This window comes from Cryphonectria parasitica, assembly GCF_011745365.1.
Source record: "Cryphonectria parasitica EP155 unplaced genomic scaffold M406scaffold_3, whole genome shotgun sequence".
Classification (NCBI taxonomy): domain Eukaryota; kingdom Fungi; phylum Ascomycota; class Sordariomycetes; order Diaporthales; family Cryphonectriaceae; genus Cryphonectria; species Cryphonectria parasitica.
In genome coordinates, this window is record NW_024468911.1 from 2,083,939 (window position 1) to 2,101,094 (window position 17,156).

At 54.1% G+C, this 17,156-nt stretch overlaps 7 protein-coding genes across 7 annotated transcripts; 4 read left to right on the forward strand and 3 right to left on the reverse strand.

Annotated features, from left to right (window-relative positions):
* Positions 1–382: 382 nt before the first annotated feature.
* Positions 383–1,279, reverse strand: M406DRAFT_69413 (uncharacterized protein; the record flags this gene model as incomplete). Its single annotated transcript, XM_040925268.1, has 2 exons — positions 383–402; positions 466–1,279. 2 exons carry the CDS (start codon positions 1,277–1,279, stop codon positions 383–385), a joined length of 834 nt encoding a protein of 277 aa, XP_040778212.1.
* Positions 1,280–3,180: 1,901 nt separating this feature from the next.
* M406DRAFT_288219 (U-box-domain-containing protein) lies at positions 3,181–4,311 on the forward strand (the record flags this gene model as incomplete). The annotated part of the gene is made up of 2 exons (XM_040918780.1): positions 3,181–3,521; positions 3,573–4,311. Exons 1-2 carry the CDS (start codon positions 3,427–3,429, stop codon positions 4,309–4,311), a joined length of 834 nt encoding a protein of 277 aa, XP_040778213.1. The 5' UTR covers positions 3,181–3,426.
* Positions 4,312–5,139: 828 nt separating this feature from the next.
* On the reverse strand, positions 5,140–6,822 carry M406DRAFT_253860 (transcriptional adaptor 2; the record flags this gene model as incomplete). Its single annotated transcript, XM_040916927.1, has 2 exons — positions 5,140–6,615; positions 6,730–6,822. 2 exons carry the CDS (start codon positions 6,820–6,822, stop codon positions 5,140–5,142), a joined length of 1,569 nt encoding a protein of 522 aa, XP_040778214.1.
* A 972-nt stretch (positions 6,823–7,794) lies between these two features.
* Positions 7,795–9,177, forward strand: M406DRAFT_328344 (galactose-1-phosphate uridylyltransferase; the record flags this gene model as incomplete). Its single annotated transcript, XM_040920318.1, has 4 exons — positions 7,795–7,895; positions 7,954–8,005; positions 8,088–8,880; positions 8,951–9,177. The coding sequence occupies 4 exons, from the start codon at positions 7,795–7,797 to the stop codon at positions 9,175–9,177; spliced, it is 1,173 nt and encodes a 390-aa protein (XP_040778215.1).
* A 180-nt stretch (positions 9,178–9,357) lies between these two features.
* Positions 9,358–9,930, reverse strand: M406DRAFT_253754 (uncharacterized protein; the record flags this gene model as incomplete). Its single annotated transcript, XM_040916919.1, has 2 exons — positions 9,358–9,801; positions 9,865–9,930. The coding sequence occupies 2 exons, from the start codon at positions 9,928–9,930 to the stop codon at positions 9,358–9,360; spliced, it is 510 nt and encodes a 169-aa protein (XP_040778216.1).
* A 356-nt stretch (positions 9,931–10,286) lies between these two features.
* Positions 10,287–11,333, forward strand: M406DRAFT_251765 (NAD(P)-binding protein; the record flags this gene model as incomplete). The annotated part of the gene is made up of 2 exons (XM_040916785.1): positions 10,287–10,430; positions 10,491–11,333. 2 exons carry the CDS (start codon positions 10,287–10,289, stop codon positions 11,331–11,333), a joined length of 987 nt encoding a protein of 328 aa, XP_040778217.1.
* Positions 11,334–11,896: 563 nt separating this feature from the next.
* Positions 11,897–17,038, forward strand: M406DRAFT_274709 (nucleoporin-domain-containing protein). The gene is made up of 3 exons (XM_040918229.1): positions 11,897–12,609; positions 12,674–15,846; positions 15,910–17,038. Exons 1-3 carry the CDS (start codon positions 12,252–12,254, stop codon positions 16,642–16,644), a joined length of 4,266 nt encoding a protein of 1,421 aa, XP_040778218.1. The 5' UTR covers positions 11,897–12,251; the 3' UTR covers positions 16,645–17,038.
* The last annotated feature ends 118 nt before the right edge of the window (positions 17,039–17,156 follow it).

Sequence of the window (17,156 nt, forward strand, 5' to 3'; positions counted from 1 at the left end):
GAAGAATGACTACAACTGCATAAGGATGAGCTTGAGGTAAGAGATTTCATGGAAGATATATTTCCTGCCTTAATTATGCTACATAGTCAGTCAACGCTGCCCTCTGTCGCTTTATATCGAGGTCTGGGACTCGAGACTTTGTCAAGAAGATTGGGGGATGTAGACTGGAAAGGTAACGGGTGCCTGGTGGATGAACCGGTCCAGGTCGGCCACCCTGTGAGGTTTGGCCTTGACAGTAGAAAATTAGATGCTAGAATGAGATATAGATTTGGTTATGGTTTTTTCTTCTGTCAGACTCAACTCTGTTACTTGTTCATTGCCAACTCAAAACTAGAATCTTCCAGATGACCGTGACCTAATTCATCTTCTTTCTTCTGAAACCTTAACGCAAATATGACATCTCTAGATCACGCATATGAGCGTCCCCCTGCAGATCGAAAATATCTGACACCGGTGCAATCTCACCTTCAACACCAGCCAGGCCTCCCTCGTCCAAAATAGAAGCAAAGACACGCCTCATGGCAGAAACAGCGGTCCGAATAGCATGATTGCCACAGATGATCAGACCGACCTTGTTCAACTCACCAACCTCGCGGAAAGACAACTGTGGGTAACTCGTCGGGACAAGCACCAGCGGCACCTGACTATCAGGCCAGGCCCGGCAGAACGACAAAATCTCCTCTGGTGTCTTTTGTTTGCTATGTATCAGCACCGCGTCGGCACCTGCCTCGGCATATGCCAGTCCACGCCTGATAGCCTCGTCCTGTCCCAGGCCCGCGATGAGCGCCTCAGTTCTCGCGACGACCAGCACGTCGGCCGCGTCCTTTGCCGCCCTGATCTTGCCCTGAAATTCCTCGACCGGCACCAGCACCTGCCGCCCGCCGACGCGGAGGCTGCTGTCCTTGGGGAACGTCTTATCCTCCAGAACAACCGCGGCAGCGCCAGCGACAGCGAATTGCGGGACGGCGTAGGCCACACTCACCGCGTTGCCGAAACCGGTGTCCATGTCAACAATCAGAGGGATGCGGTCCTGCACCGCCTGCCGCATGGCCCGAGTGGCCTCCAGGTGGTGGGTCATGGACAGGATGCTCGCGTCCGGCACGGCGTGCGATGCTGACAGCTCGAAACCGCTGACCCAGACGGCGCCGTATCCTGCTTCGGCGGCAAGCTTGGCTGCGAGCGGATTATGTGCGGCCATGGCGATCGCGGGGTTGGCTCGCTCAAGTCGGCCCCGAAGCGTCTCAACCATGGACTTCAGTACTGGTTTGGATGTAGACATGTTCAACGTGCCCTGAGCGATGCCAAGGCGCAGAGGCTTGGCGAGAAGGCGGCTCATGCTTGGAGAGAGGGAAACTTCTAAGATGCTCTGCTGGATAATGAGTTGTGGGAAACTCTCCAAACAGTTTTCTGGGAGGTTGCGTGATTAATTCCCGGCAAACCCGGGATGACGAAGTTCATATGCATTTGTAGGAGTAGCAGGCAGAAGCGCGATGCTTGGTCCATCTACTCGTTTGCCAGTCGGCTTTCAAGATTGTTCAGAGCTTCCAGAGCTCTGTCTTCTTGTTGCCTTGTGTGTCCAATGATCCAGGAAGCATGTTCCGTTGGGCTCGAGGTCGGGGGCCTGTCCTCGCGATACCGCATCAGTGTTGCTGATCCTCCGACATCCCCCCACTGTGTCTCTTTCACTTCATCATGCCCCGGCACAAAGTCCCACGGCAACGCGGCCTTGCTCCGAACGTTCTTCTCCATCTCAAGCGAGAGTGCAATGTAGCTCATCCATTGTGGGACCTAAATTGATGTTGATGGACGCGCTGCCCGGCCGGTGACGATCGTCCAAGATGTCGTTGAGGTGGCCTCCCAGCCCCTCTTGCAAGTGTCATACATATGTAACAAAGCATAGTGGTGACCTGCTCAGCTCTCATGCGCACAAGGGTCCCATGTGTTTGAATTCAGAGCGTGCTGCGTGTGGAATACGCGTAGAGGGGCATTCCAGACTGTGTTACTTTTTGAAAGGACGTGTTAACGTGGCGATCTTGTCCGAAACCTCGTTGCTTCGGTGACGACATTCGTTATAGCTTGTGCTGCTGATGTCCGAAAAGGGCTGGTACACACGCTCGAGAAGTTCATCTTGTTGAAATATATGGGCTCAGGCAGCTTTTCCGCATCCAAATACCTCAGAATCTCTTCTTGTAGCTCGACAAGAAGGCGCCTTGCCAAAACGTTTCGGGCGGGCATGATAGACACATAACCTTTCTTTTTTTTCTATTCCTCATTTTTCTCTGGCCTTATCAAATTGAGTACAAAGTGCTCCATGCGTCAGGGCATCTGCCATCCCAGGTACCATCAAGCTGTCCAGGAAGCCATTATCCTGTATTAGCGTGGCCAGAAGGGTGCATGGCGCAACATCTGTACTGTACTACGGTGGTATTCATCACCAAAACGTGGCATGCAGGGTACTAGGGAACTACTGACTGACACCACTGTCGTACGTACCAGCGGGGAACTTCAAAGGGGCTCGAGCCATAGTTATATGAACGAGCATCACACAAATGTCAAATTACACGCATGAAAAGAGTCACTGAATTTGCTCAGTTGTGCAAGCATCATTCACTGGCATCTCAGTGAATGAGACTTCTGCAGAATGTGCAGCATCTGTGTGACCACATGGTGTCTTTAAGGGTAGACATTCTAGAATGTTCGCCCAAGTGACAAATCGTAAGCAGGAACTCAACACCCTGTCAGAGGCGGGGTTGACGCCCAGGCCTCGCCCTGCAATAACGAGTGTCTAAGGATCCATGTCCTCGATGTACCGTGTACTTCATATGTGAACTTTACAAGTCGATGTGTCCGAAGAGCGACCACATATCTCGTTTAAACACTCACTTTCGATTCAGTGGCTTTCATTCTTAACCTTTGAAAATAGTTCCATCGTCCTAGCGACTCACAAGTTTTTTTTACGGTCCGCTCTCAGCGTGCTCTGCAAGTCACAGGGCCCGTAATCGGGAATTTTGTACATCCAAGTACAAAAGCACCTCCGAGAACCGGGTACCGTATACGTCTCCAGTGAGTGGTGTGCCAGAACCCACGCCTTCCGAGCAGCGCTACTTTAAGGAAGCGTCCTTGCTTTGCCAACCCAGGAACGCTCATCGTTGACCTCACCTTTCGACTTGTAAAACACCAACCTTTTATCTTTCTACCTAGAACTCGCCCGACTCTTTCTTGCCCCATTATCCTCTCACAGGACTTCGCACCGTATGAACATCATCTAGATCATTTACGCAGCAGAAGGACCAACTACCTGCCGTAGCCTGGTCTAAATCGCGGTCATCTCCAACACCGCTTGATTTGACCCTCATCAGAGGGGCCGTGAAGACAGTCTGAAGGCGTCTGCGGGCGTGGACTGATTCATAGATAAGCGTATTCAACATGGCTGTGCAGGACGCAATACAGTTCAAGGAGCAGGGGAATAAGCTGTTCCTCAAAGGTCAATATGCCGGTGCAGAAGGGCTCTACTCTCAAGCGTAGGTCTGATCATCTCTGCACTTTCGTGATCATCTCATGCTGACACACAGAACGTTCAGAATTGTGGCTGACCCCAAGGACCCGAAACTCTACACCAACCGTGCCATGGCGCGATGCAAGCTCAGGCGGTGGGAGGATGCCATCGCTGACTGCCAGACATGCCTCTCCCTGACCCCCGATAACATGAAAGCCATCTTCTACAAGGCTGAGGCCCAGCTGGAGCTCAAGGACTTCGACAACGCTCTGCAGAGCGCACAGCACGCCTATGAGCTCTACTCCCACTCTGAAGACGGCCTCAAGTCTTTAGGCTCCGTGACCAAACTCGTCTTGCGGTGCAAGAAGGAGCGTTGGGAGGATAAGGAGCGCCGACGCTTACGCGAGAGATCTGAACTGGAGAGGGAGCTTGTCGAGCTGATGGAGAACGAGCGGGGCACCGCTATCCTCCTGGCCACGAATGACGCAGAGCTGCGAGATATCCAGGACGAGTGGGAAGCCAAGATAGAAACGCTGAGGGGCACGTTCCAGCTGGCACGCGGCGAGCAGGGCAAACGACGGGAAGTGCCAGACTGGGCCATTGACGATATCTCATTCGGAATCATGGTCGACCCGGTCATGACCAAGACGGGAAAGTCTTACGAGAGGGCGTCGCTCATGGAACACCTCAAGAGGTCCAAAACAGACCCCATCACGCGCGAGCACCTCGAAGTCTCCGATCTGCGGCCCAACCTCGATCTTCGGGCTGCCTGTGCAGAGTTTCTGGAGGAGAACGGCTGGGCTGTGGATTGGTGAGAGGCTGACCACGACTTTGGCCCCTCCAGCCCGGGCCACGGCCAGAAGCACCAACTCGCAAAGATCGCCTTCCAGCAGTCCATGGCAAGGGGCTGTTTGCCAGGTGTTCATATCACCTCTCAAGTCCGGCGGCGCTGTCTTTTCTGCAAAGGCTGGTGGGGCTTGAAAAGACGCATCATCAACGTGAAATCCCCAGACTGACGGTACGGATTGTCTTATGAAATGATACAAACGCATCTCACGGTGCATGACTTTGGATGCCGTTTTACCAATACGTCTGGCAAACGGTATGCCTTGAAACGATGGTATCATCAGCATGGCGTTTTGAGGCGGCTTGATTCGATATCGTTACCTTTCAACATTCTTTTCTAGACATCAGCCCCAACTCAACCGCAGGGGTGCTGACCTCATTATTGGCATATTAATTTTACCTTTTCACCTTTGCTCCTCACGTTGGCATAATTCGCACCACCAGAGCTGGACTGACTAGCCCTCTCATGCTCACAAAAAAACTTGTTTTCCAACTTACTGTATTCAGCATTCTTCACAAACCCCCAGCTGGAGGCTATCGGCCACGGTCTCCTATCGTGACACAATTGAGGGACTTGCCAGGGCCATTCTTTCGTGGCAGCGCCGCCCAAGCTCATATCTGCAAGTCGAAATCGTCTTCACAATGCACTCATTTAAAGTAGCATACGAAATATGGCCCCAAGAATATCGCTCACAACTGATTTGTTGCATTGCATCCATTTCTTTCCTGAAATGATGTATTATAGCGAGACGCATGCTCTGCATGCAGCAAAGCCTCAGATCTGTTCATCAGAGCTCTCAAGCCTTGCCTATGAATCCCCACGCAACCATGCAATCGAAAATCATGCCACCCTTCCGCGGGTCCACCTTGCAGATCTCCTTCACCTGCTTCTTCTTGAGCAGTCCGTTGCCCTTGGTGGCTTCCCTGATAATCTCGGCCTTCATCATTAGCCACGGCTTCGGCTGCAGGCGACACACCTCACATAACTTGACCTCCTCGGGCGTGAGAAGATGAGCATCGGGCGCGCTCTCCTGACTCATCGGCACAGGGGTAATACCAGAGATGGCCTGCGGCATGTGTTTTGGCTTCGGCTCCATGCCGTTCACCACGATGGCCCCATTCACGCCGTTGGCATGATCGCCATTAGTAAGTTTGGTTTCCCCGTTGACTATGCCGTTCACCCCACCACTCTTGGTCGCCATTCGGATCGGTAGCTCCGGGGCAACTAGCAGAGAGGCTCCGCTTGGTGGATCGGGGGGTGGCTGTGGTTTGTTCCGTTGCTGCACTGCCAGCCGGTCGCGATCCATTGAGCCCATCGGAATCTGTTTTTGTAGCCGCTGTGCCTTCTCGTGTTCATATTTCTCCCCGCTGCGGAGACTGCCAATTCCCAGATTCCGCCACTCCTGCAGCTGTGCAATAGCAGTTCGTAAATTCAGCTCATCAATGAGACCATGGTTCAAATCCTCAAAGTCCTTGTGGTTCATCATCCGTGCGAATGGCTTTGCTTTGTTGAGAATATCCCTTTCTTCCTTCGATCTCTTCTTGTCGAGCTTTGTATTTTCTCGATAGTCAAGCAAATTGTGCTCAAAAATGACCTTCTTTCTCTCGACGCGCTGTGTAAGTCTGGCGTTGTAAATGTCCATGACAGTTAACTTCAAGTCCATCTCGGGCTCGAGCTGGCCGGTGTTGGGGTTGATTCCGTCACCCGGGTCAAACTGCATAAGCTGAACAGCCTCTTCTGCCTCATTTGCGTGTTCTGTCTCGAACTCCAACCGCCCCGGCATATAGCCTTGGATCTCGTGACAGGAAGGAACACTAGCTGTAGGCTTCGTCTTGGGAGGGGGCGCCGGGGCGTTCTTGATGGCCTCTTTTCGTTCCTCGATTCGTCGCTTCTTCCGTGCCTGGAAATCTTCCCTGGTGGTCGCCATGGCTAATGATGTATCTTGCGGACTGCATCGTTCCGGAAGTGGGAATCGTGAAGATTCTATGTAGACCTTCTCGTAGTGATCGCGAACCTCGTCTTTGGTGCGATACCCGCCGATGTGATCTGCGATGTCGGCCCAAGAGCCGAGTCCATATATCTCACAGCCCTCCAGAAGCAGCAGTTCCTCATCTGCACCCCAGTCCTCATCGTATATCGGAAAAGAGTTTTGTTCGATTACACGGTAAGGATGTGAAGCAGGCTGGTGGTTGCCGCTCGCCTCGCCCTTCGCGAAGCACTGGACGCATAGGTCGTACTCGTTGCAGGTGGAATGGGCGCATCGTATCCGAACCTAGCGAGCGAGGTTAGCAATCGGGGACAAAGGGAGGAACCGGTCATCGTTGCGACTGCAGCTGAGGGGACATGGGCCAGGCAGAGGAGGTGGGAGGAGGGGGGTTAAACCAACAGTTGAGGTGATGTCCACTGAACAGACATCACATATATACTTGACGCCCCCTTCACTTCCCCGACCACCAGTCTTCTTCCTTATGACCCCCATAGTTTCAATGCTCAAGCAGCAGCCGCAGCAGCAGCGATCAGATGATATCCAAGAATGTCAGCCCCAGCGCGCAGGACAGCAGGCTTCAGGGACGGTATGACAAATTGCGCGTGCTGTGGCGCTCGGGAAAGGTCCAGTGCGCGCTCTTAACTGTTTCTTTTTGATGCGACGCGTCAACCTTGATGGCTTTACGTCAGCATGGATGGATGCTGGATGTTGACGGATGGTGGTTGAGGTGTAGTCCAGAATCGCGACTCATACTCGTGCACAGGCCAGTTTGGAGATCTGGGGCTGAGCCCATCACTCAGCAGTGGAGAGGCACAGGCATGTGAGAACAAGGGTAGAAGGAGCTAGCTTCCCCCTCCACAATAGGATAGGCGGCAGATATGACATAAGCAGATCCAGGTTCATCCAATGTGCCTGTGCTTGACTGTATACGAGCCGTGAAGAAATAAGCCAAAACTTGGGCCATACATCGTTATGCGCCTGTAACTGATCGGATAAGGAGTGTAACTTAGGATTTTGGACATATTGTATTGTAGTAGGCCACTGCTATTCAGTAACAACAATACTTCTGCAAATTAAAGTAACAGCTCCAGTTCATTTCCGCTTCGGCTCCATCTTACCCGAGTGGACAACAACGGCTTCAGCCGAGTGCAGCCGTTTTGGCGACCAAATAGCTGCAAAGCCTAAAGAACCCCACCAAGGAGCTTGACATGTAGCAGCCTCGGTAGCGGATTGCTTCAGTAACACCACTGTCGTGAGAGGAAGCAGGGAGCCAAAAAGTCGCGCTTCTACCACCTGGTCCTTCCATATTTTCTTTATATATTCTTCCTGTATATATCTAGCGCATTTTAACTCGGACTGCTCATCAGCTGTCTTTCTGATCCTATCATCTCAGCTTCTAGAGACGACCCTGTTTCTGCTCTGTTTCCCGCCTCCTCTCTCCGCGCCTATAACTTAAAACGCAACATGCCAGACAAGATCCTTGACGATATATCTCACCGTAGATTCAATCCCCTGACGAACTCATGGCTACTCGTGTCACCACACCGAACAAAGAGACCTTGGCAGTGAGCAATCCAGCGACGTCGAATACATGAGGCACAGCTCTGACATTGTGTGGTGTAGAGGACAACAGGAGTCTGCGCAGGCCAATACGCTGCCGGACTATGACCCCAAGGTCTGGCTAGTCTTTCCCTCTTCTCGCTTTTGAAGATGCCATAGTCGGAAATTTTTTTTGCTGATCACTGTCCGGTGCATAGTGCTATCTGTGTCCCGGCAATGAACGAGCACAAGGCGGTTCCAACCCACAGTACAAGGACACCTTCGTCTTCGTCAACGATTACAGCGCCGTCAAGGAAGAACAAGCTGCCTACACACCACCGGAACCGACCAGCAGCGATGACCTTTCCGCGCTGCTCCTCCGCGCGCAGCCCGTCACTGGCAAGTGCTTCGTCCTCACCTTTAGCGCCACGCATTCCGTGACCCTGGCAGACATGACACCCGCCGAGATCCTTCCTGTCATCGAGACCTGGACGCGCATCTATGCGAGCCACCTCTCCCCCTCGAACCCTCTCGCCGCCGTTGCTGCGAAGTTGCCCCTCCTTCAGAAAGAGGCTGCCCCTGAGAGCGAGGTCGAGAGACCCAAGGACCAGCTCCGGTACATGCAGATTTTTGAGAACAAGGGCGCAGCAATGGGCTGCTCGAACCCGCACCCGCACTGCCAAATCTGGACCACGTCAACGCTCCCTGAGGAGCCCGGCAAGGAAATCGTTTCCATGACCAAGTACCGCACCGAGCACGGCGGGCGCCACCTACTTGCTGACTACGTCAAGCTTGAAATCGAGAAGGGCGAGCGGCTGGTCTGGCAGAACGATGGCTTCGTCATTGTGTGTCCGTGGTGGGCAATCTGGCCGTTCGAGGTGCTGGTGATCGCGAAGCGGCATGTGCGTGCTCTGGTAGACTTGACGGATGAGGAGAGGCTGTTGTTTGCGGAAGCGGTGCAGGAGGTCACAAGGCGATACGACAACCTCTTTGAATGCAGCTTTCCATACAGTAAGTCTGGCCCAGAGCCCTGGCACTTCCATCCTTGACAGCAGAGTGGTCGGCTGACTGAACATCACAGGCTCGGGAATTCACCAAGCGCCGCTCGAGTGCACCGAGGAGGAGGCTGAGAATAGCTACTTCCATATGCATTTTTATCCACCTCTGCTGCGCTCCGCAACAGTGCGCAAGTTTCTGGTCGGATACGAGTTGATGGCAGAGCCGCAGCGGGACATCACGCCGGAGCAGGCGGCCACAAGGCTGAGAGGGTTGGGAGGCGAGCTTTACCGCAAGAAGCTGGCGCAGTAAATACACTGGCAGTCTGAGACTGTGTACATGAACTATGCGCATTATCTTGTGTCCATCCCTCTTCCTCAAAGGAAAGGAGGAAGAAGCCGTGACAATAGTAGTCTCTGCTTTCCCTCGTTCAGTCACTGCCTCCTAGCTCTGTTTTTCTGCTGACGCGACCGTGTTACCTTCTGGTGTATCTTATGCCTTCACATAGTTTGAATATTGCAGCACCATCCACACAGCTCCACCAAATCCTGCCGAGAGCGGGAAGGCATGCTCCCAACCCACTCGGCATGTCTTAAAAACTAGTATTTCGCTCGCAAAATGGGATGCCGCCAGCACGTACGTGAGCAAGCATAGCTGGTACCAGGCGGGATCGTTCAGTCGATAAGCACCGTACAAACGGATTGCTGCTGCCAGGATCGTGTAGACACCAAACAGACGCGCCGCAAGTGGCGTGACCTGGTCTGCTGCAGTGGGCTTGTCCTTAAGGGTAGCGGCAGAGGTGATGGGTGTAAGCTTTTGGACGGAGTCGGCATTCGCGATGCTAGTATTCGGGACGAAGAGACCGTTATATATGCGCCGTGTGTAATGCAGGGTGAAGAGGTTCTGGATTGAGTTGCCTATGGCTGCGACCGATGCCTAAGGAGATAGAGAAGTTAGACGGTGTCTTGGTGCAGCAAGTTCGAATCAGGAGCGCATTACCACTAGCACGTAGTATGGCAAGATGCCGTCCTCTGCTGAGGGGAGGAAGGTAAGTAGCTTATCCATGTCGACGAGGTCCATACGACTGATCTCAATTATCCGGCGGCCTGTTATCAGTCAATCGAGTGAAGCAATCTAAGAAGTGCAGGAGTCGATATTGTGTGAGTTCGTGGAGTGCTCGCAACTGGGTCCAAGCTCCCGCCCGTCCTTAGCGGTATAGCTCCTATCCAAGGATACCTGCCACACTGCTAGTGCTGTGCCCTACGGGTATGTATTTTAGATAGTAGTAGATCAACCTCGTCCCTTAGAAATCTATTTCGTGATTTGTTGATCTGTTGAGCGGCTCTCCCCTCCTCACCCCTCAAAAATCTTCCATCCTTGGTGATTTGGCAGCTCTCACATTCACTCGAACAGTTTTCCATATGGCTGGCATCGTTGAGATCACCTCTTCCATTCCCCAGCCGGTCCAATGGGCTCTGGCGGGTGTGGGCGCCTTCGTCCTCGCCAGCCGCGTACTGAGCTACATCTGGCTGCTGCTGGAACTTTTCGTGCTCAGCGGGACTAATGTATGTTGCGCCCTCTTCACCACGCCTATTAACAAGCATTGACATCAGGTCTCTGCGCAGCTCCGAAAATATGGCCCCAAAGGCTCATGGGCCGTCGTTACCGGCGCCTCTGACGGTCTCGGCAAGGAGTACGCCAAGCAGCTTGCCTCTAAAGGCTTCAACATCGTCCTCGTATCCCGCACCCAATCCAAGCTAGACGCCCTGGCCAGCGAGCTCTCCGGCGTGCAGACCAAGGTCCTCGCTATGGACTACTCCCAGGACAACGAAGCCGACTACGCCCGTTTGGCCGAGCTGGTTGAAGGCCTCGACGTCGCGATCTTGATCAACAACGTCGGCCAGAGCCACTCCATACCAACCCGCTTCCTCGAGACAGAGAAGAAGGAGTTGCAAGACATTGTCACCATCAACTGCCTTGGCACCCTGAAGACCACCCAGGTCATTGCGCCCGGAATGGTGCAGCGCAAGCGTGGGCTCATTCTGACCATGGGCTCCTTCAGCGGCTGGATGCCAATCCCGTACCTGGCGACGTACAGCGGCAGCAAGGCTTTCCTGCAGCACTGGAGCACGGCGCTGGCTGGTGAGCTCAAGGAAGATAATGTCGATGTCTACATCGTCCTCAGCTGGCTTGTCTGCTCGGCCATGAGCAAGGTTCGGCGCCCAAGCCTGAACGTCCCCAACCCGGGTCCATTTGTCAAGAATACCTTGGGCAAGATCGGAAAGGGCAGGACGCAGAATATTGCTTACACCTACACGCCTTGGTGGACTCATGCTCTCGTGCTTTGGTGGGTCGAGAATACGATCGGATTCGGGAGCAAGATTGGTATCTATTTCAACCTGGTGTCTCACAAAGATATCCGTGCCAGGGCTCTGCGCAAGGCTGCTCGCGAGGCGAAAAAGGCTTAAGCTCTGGCGGGCAGAAGATCGGCGGAATGAATAGCATAATATCACTTTCCCTGGACAGGTGCTCAAGCTGCATAATGTACATCAATTGATGGAGGCCTTAGCTTCATCAAGCATGCTGTTGTACATAGAACTGTCCCGGGTCGAGGCCAGGGCCTGCGAAAAGCAGTTCATATATGTAGTTTCTACATCCTGCAGCTCACATCAAGATACAGATGTAATACCCAATACAACTTCACACTGGAAGAACAATTCTCTTCCATTTAGTACATATGATGCCTATATATATATATAATGAAGCAATTACAATATACTTAGTTTTCGACATCAGCTTTATTGGAAGTGTTGAAACATCTCTCAGAACAGCGCATAGGATGCTACCCAAACAAACCTAGCCTGCCTTGCCTGCCTTCACTCCCACGCGCTGGGCACGCGTTCCCACCCACAACTTAGCTCCACTCAGCTGCCTCTGATCCCTGCAAAGAAATTCAGGTGTTTATGACCTGCTTCAAAGGCAGGCAAGCATCTGTAGCTGCAACTGATCCCGTCTTGGTTGTGCTTTGCAACCTCATTGTCAGAACAGCAGCAGTCTTTTCAAGCGACATTGTCCTTCCATTGATGACTTCTGGCATCTACTTCAGGATTTTTTAATGCCATTACCAAAACACTGACCCGTCGCTGCATGCTGCGAGTCGAGCTTGGACCATTGCATCCTGCCCAGGATCTCTCGACTCCTTTGCGCAGAGACGGATCGCGGCTTTCGTGAGCTGCCTCGCTTCTGCTGCCGTTGCCCGTCGCCGACCGGCCAGTTCGTCTTCGAATCGACCGCGAGGCGTCGTCGGCAACACGGACAGCGACAAGACCGTTCTCGAAAACCGAGCCGCCTCCTCCTGGAAGGACTAAATACATACCTGGCATAACATGGCCACGACTACCCCCGTGCGCCCTGTGCCCGGCGCATTCCTCAACACTCCTGCGCCTGCGGCCGATCCTCTGCGACGAGATCTCTTTGGAGCTGGTGCGGCTGGTACAACGCGACGAGGACCTCTGGGCACCAGCCCGCCGCGACAAACTGCCATGAACAGGCTGACTACACCAGCTGGCCGACAACCATCACCTACTCCTCGTCCTCTACCTCCTGCTGGCCCTCAAGCCGCACCTCTGGTCGCGGCGCAGCCAGCTGCCGACAACACACCCCCGGCTCAGAAAGCTGCCAGGTTCATCAATGACTTGCTCCAACTTGACGGCAGCTTCCCAGATCTGGACTCGTACTGCAGGCGTGAGTAGACCCCATCTCTCCCATCTCACCAGCCCTCCTCATACTGACCGATATCTTCTGGTAGCTGGCGCTTCATCCGACTATGACCTGGCCGTCGTTGACCCAGCCTGGGCACCCTTCCACAAGCCCGCAATCTACCCGATGCCCGACGAGGTCTTCCACCGCTTCCAGGGTGGTCAAATCCACACAAAGATGGGCTTATTCCCTGAGGTACACCTAGCCTACGTTCACATCGACAATGCTCTCTACCTCTGGGACTACACCTCTCCAGAGCCTGAGCTGTTTGGCTATGAGGACTCGCCTCATAGGATCACGGCAGTCGCCCTTGTCCCCCCACGGCCGGGTGTGTTCGTGGATACTATCAAGCACATGCTTGTTGTCGCCACGTCGACGGAGGTGATACTTCTCGGCCTGTCCCAGGACAACGCTGGTCAAGCTCCTAGGATCTTCTCGACCAAGATGTCAGTGCACAAGGGCGGGATGGATGTTAGCTTCATCGTGGGCTCCGCGGATGGACGGATCTTCTTTGGCGGTACGACCGATACGGATGTGCATGAGCTCTACTACCAGCAGGAAGAGCGGTGGTTTTCCAGTAGAGTTGGAAAGATCAATCATACGCACCCGGGATGGTCCTCTGCACTACCCAATCCGGCAGCCATCATTCCTTACCCCAGCGCCCTCTGGACACCCAAGACGAACGAGGCTCTTGCCGACATGGTGATCGACGACAGCCGAAAGCTGCTCTACACGCTGTCTACCAAGTCGACGATTCGTACCTACCACATGGACGGCCAGAACAAGCTAGTCAAGTGTATCGAGAAGGACAAGCTATCTTGCCTTCGTGAGATCACTCACATGATCACGAGATCTCAGCTGCTCACTGACCAGATGAACATTGTATCCATCAGTCCGATCCATTCCAACGAGGCTTCGAAGCTTCACCTCATGGCCTTGACAGACACCGGTTGCCGGATCTTCCTCAGCGCAACCAACACCGCATCTTACATGAGCAGCCTGTCATCGAACGCTGCCCCCCAGAGCATGCAGGTCCAATTTGTCAAGTTTCCGCCAAGGAGCGAGTCTGCAGCAGCCAGACAACTCGGTATGGACAACGGCGAGGTCCTGGACACAAACTCTACGTCGCTGGTTACGAGCAGACTTGGCCAACGCTTTGCGCCTGGCTACTTTTTTGACGCAGTGACCAAGGAGGACAAGCTGAAAGATCGCATCTTCGTCTCAGCACCCGAGTCTGGCCGCATCAGATTAGCCGGCGCTACGCCAGGGGCGCCATTGAGATACCACGAGCACGCGAGCTGGATTGAGATAGGAGCAGCGAGAGTCCTTGCCATTGGCTTAATGACTCCACCCTTCGCTGCTGCTGGGCAGCCCATGGGCTTCGGCAACGAGCTCGCGGTCCAGTTTGACCAGGCACCTCCAGAATTTGCCATCATGACCAGCGAGGGAATCCAAATTCTTCGACGACGGCGCCTCGTCGACATTTTCGCGACGGTCATTCGAAAGGCTCCGGGTGAAGAAGGAATCACGGAGGAGGTGCGCCGATTCATCTACCTGTACGGACGACAAGAGACCATCTCAACTGCTCTTGCAGTGGCCTGCGGTCAAGGCAACGATCTGCGTAACGGCGCTCCTCGTGTGCTCGACCAGGTCACTCAAGACCGAGCACGATCTACATTCATAGACTTCGGCGGCCAGCCGACTGTCGGCGAAACGGATGGGCAACAAATCTCGATAGACTCCGTGAGGCTTTCATACCGATATCATGCCTTGGGCTCATATCTTACTCGCCTCATCCGCCGTCTGTGGAAGGCGAAGGTCATCGTCCAGGGAATCGACGCTGCGAGTGCAGTCGTCGTGACGTCGACCATATCCATGGCCAAGCTCAACTCTGTTCAAGACAGCTTGGACCGCCTCCGAAACTTCCTCCACGCCAACCGTGGTGTCATCCAAGGTCTGTCTGGCCCGCAAGATCTCTCCACGGTCCGCAACCGACACGAGGAGATTGCGATCCAGGCAGAGCACCAGGGCCTCCACGCTCTGCAGCGGCTCATGGAAGGCATCTCGGAGGGCATTTCTTTTGTAGTGATGCTCTTCGACGAGCGAGTCTCCGACATCTTTGTGCGTCTTGACCCGCCCACACAAGACCTACTCCGCAACTTGACGTACGAGCAACTGTTTTCTCAAACGACGGGTCGCGACCTCGCAAAGATTCTTGTCAAGGCTATTGTCAACCGCAACATTGAGAGTGGTGCAAATGTGGAAACAGTAGCGGAAGCTCTGCGACGGCGCTGTGGTAGCTTCTGCAGTCCTGACGACGTGGTGATCTTCAAGGCGCAGGAGCACCTGAAGCGGGCGTCAGAACAGGTCAACAATCCCAATGTCCTCCGCCAGCTTCTCAACGACAGCCTGCGTCTGTTTGAGCGGGTTGCTGGCAACCTCACCTTCGCTAATCTCGAAGGCGCTGTCCAGCAGTATGTTGGGCTGCAATACTACGCGGGCGCTATTGAGCTATGTCTGAAAGTGGCGAGAGAAAAGGATCGTGGCAACTCAGCGCTATCATGGCTCAACGACAACCAACCTGCCAATGATCCTCGGGAAGCGGCTTTCGCCGAGCGCCAACGGTGCTATGATTTCATTCACGAGGTTCTAACGCATCTCGATACTGTCTCAACCCGAGAAGCCGAAATGATGGACGGACGGCCAACCCTCTTTGGTACCAAGCTGAGGGAGGCATACGATGTTGTCAACGGTGCCGGCGACGAGGTGTTTCAATACGATCTCTATGAATGGTACATCGCGCGTGGGTTCACGGAGCGCCTCCTGAATGTCGACTCGCCCCACGTCGTCACCTTCCTCCAGAAGCTTGCCGCGACCCACCGCGAGCATGCCGAGCTGCTCTGCCGCTACTACACAATGCGGCGCAATTTCTACGCAGCCGCCGAGGTTCAGTACAGACTGGCCGAGAGCGAAGAATTCGACATCGGCCTCGAAGACCGCATCAAGTTGCTTGGTCAAGCCAAGGCCAACGCAAGCGTAGCCACGATCGGTGTCAGCCCCCAGCTTCAGCAGGTCCTGAATCACGCAGTCGCGACGATGCTCGAGATAGCCCACATCCAGGACGACCTGCTGCGAAGGCTCTTGGCCGACTCGAGGATACCTGACGAGCGCAAAGACGAGGCCGAGGGAATTCTTAACGGTCCCATCCGTAGTTTGAATGATGTGAGTCTGCTGTGGATGATATGATAATGCATGAGATTTAGGCCATGACTGACAGATGAGCAGCTCTGGAACTCATACGTGAGCCCTGCACAATACTACGACATATCGCTCCTTGTGTTCCATGTTGCCGACCACCACAATCCTCGCGCTATCGCCGACACCTGGCGCAATTTGATTGAGGCCGCGCACGAGGAGGTGGAGGCACAAGAACAGGAATGGGAGGCAGCAGGCCGGCCCCGTGACAATCCCAATGTGATGGAGCCTCCGCTGCCCTACGAACACGTGATGGCCAAGGTTCAGGATATCGCACACCGGACCTCGCTGAACGACCACATCTTCCCCATCGAGTTCATCTTGACATACCTGTGCAGATACTCGATTGAGCACGGGCAGGACGAGCGCATCGGGGCAAACCCGGCATGGCCTGTCCTTCTCTTCCTGAACCTCCACGTTCCATATCCTTCCATCACGCGCGTCCTGGAGCGGATCCTGGACGCACAGGAGGCACCTTTCACGGGGCGCCGGCGCAAGGTGGTCGTGGGGTGGATCGCCGAGGCTCTGCTCCGGTGGGCTCGAGAGGCCGAAACCCAAGGCACCGCCGGGGGCATCGGCCGATGGGTCGAGGATCTTCTGCACCGCTGCCAAGAGGCTCTGGAAGAGATCGCGCACCTCGACGAGAGGAGCGGTAAGCCGCACGCTGCAGACACGCAGAGCCTCTTCGCCCACGTCAGGGAGTTGCAAGGCTGGGTGCAGGAGACGCTGGGTGGACGAGGAACCACTGGGGTGAGGCTGTTTTAATGGGTGGAGAGAAACAAAGAGAGAGAGAGAGAGAGAGAGAGAGAGAGAGACAGAACCAGCGTGGGCCTTGGGAAGGCAGGGAGTGATGAAAGTATTCGTGAGAGCGCGATACGCCTACATATGTCACGGAGTCCAGTGGTCCAAGAAGGATGGTGAGTCGGGGGGAAAGGCGCCCTCGACGAGGGAACATGGGGCGATAGCATCTTGTCGCAATGGATGACAGAAGCGAGTGCCGCCGGGTGGAATCTCTTTAGGCGTGCATGCTATCTGTGGTGTGGCTGACGGCACGCATATGTGGCTCTGGATAAGTCTCGTCCTCATGTGCAATTTGAAACCAGAAAGACAGAAAGAAGAAAAGAGAAGAAAAAAATAATGATATCTGTACGATTCGGGGAAGTCTATGAGCCTAGAGCCTGTTCTCTTCTTATGCGGTATTTGCTAGGATGGTGTGTTTTGATGATGATCATTTTGGCCGTCTACAACAACCAGAACAGCAACAGTTTACGCCTCCC